This window comes from Agelaius tricolor, unplaced genomic scaffold, assembly GCF_023055355.1.
Source record: "Agelaius tricolor isolate 1412-34295 unplaced genomic scaffold, bAgeTri1.0.p SCAF_33, whole genome shotgun sequence".
Lineage (NCBI taxonomy): Eukaryota > Metazoa > Chordata > Aves > Passeriformes > Icteridae > Agelaius > Agelaius tricolor.
The window spans coordinates 3,873,097-3,876,535 of record NW_027269293.1 but is presented as its reverse complement, the minus strand read 5'-3'; the positions used below and the strand labels follow the sequence as shown (position 1 = coordinate 3,876,535).

Below are 3,439 nucleotides of genomic sequence, written 5' to 3'. Positions count from 1 at the left end.
CTGTGGTAGCAGAGCCACCAGTGAGACCAGGGGGTGACCACAGGGTCCTGGCCAGCTGCAGTTATGCTGTAGTGGTGCAGCCCCAGAAACACCCTCAGCATCTACACAGAGCAGGGAAAATTATGTCCATCTTTGGAGAAAAAGACATTTCCCTCTCACCTTGTCCTTCCAAACCCTCCTTTTCCTTGGAATGTCTCACCCTGGGCCCACAGCAGCCATTCCTGTGCTGCCTCAGTGTGAGTCCAGCCCAGTCTCCTCCAGAGTGCCCAGAGCTTTGCTTTTAATCCGGAGCTTGTGTGGGAGAGCAGCAAAGCTCCGGCCCTTCAGCTGCTCTTCTGAGGGGCAGGGCAGGCTGCAGGAGGGCACAGGAGAAGTTTTGGGCACTTGTTGCTCGTCATCTTCATCCGACACCACGGTGCTGCTCTCCTTCCTGGCCTCGGCCATGGCGGGCGATGGGCACAAGAAGCAGGCGCTGCCCAGCCAAGGGCAGGGGAAGGGGTGTTTGTCTGGGCAGGGGTAGCTGAGGAATGGGGAGCAAACTGAGGGGCTGAAGGGTGCATCAAACCTTTTGGGGCTGAAGGATTCCTCAAACCTTTTGGGGCTAAAGGATTCCTCAAACCTTTTGGGTTGCTGGAGGCCACGTGTGTCCACGGGAATGGGTTTGGAGTCGCAGCCGAGGATGTTTGTGGAAGGGTTGAAGGTCTTGCAAGGAAACGCAGCCGGTTCCAGCACCTTGGGCACAAAACTCTTCTGGGCAGGGCAGCAGGAGTCACCAGCAAAGGGCTCCACACCCAGCAGGGGTGAGGCTGCCCGGTGCCCCCTGAGGTAGAGCCCGAGGGGGTGGCCCTGGTAGGGGCTGGGCGCGGGGCTGAGGAGCCCGAAGCGCAGCTTGAGGGAGAGCAGCTCTGTCCTGAGCACGGCGTTCTCGCGGCTCAGCGCTGCCAGCTGGCTCTCCATGGCCACGTCGTTGAGGCGCCGCTTCTCCCGCGAGCGCTTGGCGGCCTCGTTGTTCTTGCGCCTCTTCTCCCAGTACATGGTGTCCTTCTTGTCATCTGGCATGAATTCCCTCTTCCGCCGGGAGTGCCCGCCCGCCTTCCCCAGGAGCAGCTGGGCCTGGCCCCGCTGCAGCACCAGCTCGCTTGGAGTGGTCAGGAAGTGCTCCATGGTGGTGGGGAGGGCAGCTGGGGTTCTGTTGGAATGAGAACGCTCGTTAGTTGCTTCTAATGGTGCTGTTAATTAGTGCCATTGGGTAAATTAATATGGGAATGGGGTTGGTTTTTGTCTCTGTGTCTTAGGATGGAAATGGGGGTGTGTATCTGTTCCTGTCTGTCAGAGGTGGGGCAGTTATCTGTCACCCTGGTTTTTTAAGATTTTCTAAGCCTTCTGATGTTGACATTCTAGTAGTGAACTTTCTCTCACACTTTCTGTAAATAACTCATTGGTTTGCATTCCTTTATGGAGGAGGAGAAAGTTGATGGACTGTTCGTTTGTCCAGTGTCATTGGAGAGGTGGCACTGTCACCCTCCAATCCACTGTCACTCTTGGAAAACTATAAATATTGGAGTCAGAAAATAAACTTCCCTTTTTCTTCACCTGGAGAACAGCGGTGTGAGCTTGTGTTCTTTCGGGTCCTATAGCAACAGTTATCTTCTGTTAATTGGGCAGTTTTTTCTTTATCTCTCCCACACCAACCCTCCCTGCAGGAGATCTCTGCTGTCCATGGCCACTGAGTGTCCCTGCAGGGCTGATCCAATTCCAGCATCCCATGGGGAGATGCTGCATTGCCCAGGGCAGGAGCCAAGCATTCCTACCTGGATCCAATGGGAGCCTGGCACAGCCCAGCAGCCTTTGCCCAGTGCATTGCCAGAGGAGCAGCTTCTGCTGCCCTGCATGGCCAGAGGGAGCCCAGGCCCATCTGCAGCAGCCCTGGAGCTGCAGAGGAAAACTCCCCCCTTGTGCAGGATCCCTGCTCCAGCAGAGCCACAGCTGGCACTGCAGGAGGGCTGAGCCCCCATGGGATGGGGCTGTGCCACCCCCTGACACACAGGGGGCAGGGCATGGGCTGACTCTGGCAGGGTTTGTTTTGTATTACTGCATTTTTAATATGTTTTTTTAATTTTATTCCCTAGTAAAGAACTGTTATTCCTATTCCCATATTTTTGCCTGAGAGCCCCTTAATTTCAAAATTATAACAATTCAGAGGGAAGGGGTTTGCATTTTCCATTTCAGGGGAGGCTCCTGCCTTCCTTAGCTGACACCTGTCTGTTCAAACCAAGACACTTCTCCCATTGATTCCTGTCAGGTTGGAGCCACCTTGGAGCCCTCTGTAACGTTTTCAAAATATTCAGGTTCTGGTGTGTCAGCATGTCAATCAGTCAATCAATCAATCAATCAATCAATCCCATCTCACCCAGAATATCCAAAAATGTGCACGACTGAGCAAACCCACAGATTTCATCAGTGAACTGTCACACTTTATCTAAGTAACTTCAGTCAAGATGATAAAAATTAGTAGTGATCTCCTACTCATCTCAAGCTACTTTACAGCGGAAGTAAGAATCGTTAGCTCTGTTTGGGAGATAAGGAAGGCACAGGGAGAAGAACTGATTTACCCCAGTCACGGATTTTGGGTAGGAGCTGAAGCAGGGTTACAAAACAGCTTTGCTATCATGGAAGGATTTGGGTGGGAAGGGACCTCAAAGCCCACCCAGTGCCACCCCTGCCATGGCAGGGACACCTCCCACTGTCCCAGGTGCTCCCAGCCCTGTCCAGCCTGGCCTTGGGCACTGCCAGGGATGCAGGGGCAGCCCCAGCTGCTCTGGGCACCCTGTGCCAGGGCCTGCCCACCCTGCCAGGGAGCAGTTCCTGCCCAATATCCCATCTAAACCTACTCAGTGTCCATTTAAAGATATTTCAGAAAATCTGATCTCTTTTTTAAGGTATCCCAAGCACCCAACAAATGAAGCAGGAAAGATCTCTGGAGGATTTTGAGGATCAAACAGTGTGAGAATGGATTAAATTAACTCCATCATATGTACACAGAGTTACACAAATATTGTACAGCAGAAAGGTGAGTGCTGACCCTAAAATGCTGTTCAAGGCCTTTGATTCAGTGTTCCACTGCTTGTAGATGAAATCTTTATTTATGCAGGTTTAGAAACCTTCAGTACTGGCCAGTTGTCATCACGTCTGCACAACTCAGACCTGCAAACCTGACCAATTCACATCTATTTCCTCTCCCAGCTTGCCCAGTGTGACCAGAGTTTTGTTCTGGTTTAAGCAGGACAAGTCCCACCAAAGTGCTCTCTGCAGAAATCAGTGGGATTTTGTAATTAAATACATTTGGAATACATTTATTTTAATTTCTCCCTAAGCCCTGGAGATCTCAAAGAGTACACAAAGGTTCCAAGCATAACTCAGAATGAACAAAACCAAACCA

The 3,439-nt window shown here is 51.8% G+C and overlaps 1 protein-coding gene across 1 annotated transcript; it reads right to left on the bottom strand.

Annotated features, from left to right (window-relative positions):
- Positions 1-231: 231 nt before the first annotated feature.
- Positions 232-1,164, bottom strand: NFILZ (NFIL3 like basic leucine zipper). Its single transcript, XM_071451601.1, has one exon. It carries the CDS (start codon positions 1,162-1,164, stop codon positions 232-234), a length of 933 nt encoding a protein of 310 aa, XP_071307702.1.
- Positions 1,165-3,439: the final 2,275 nt, after the last annotated feature.

What these genes read in the sequence shown, in the direction of transcription:
- NFILZ (XM_071451601.1), bottom strand. Translation starts at nt 1,164, where the DNA reads ATGGAGCACTTCCTGACCACTCCAAGCGAGCTGGTGCTGCAGCGGGGC.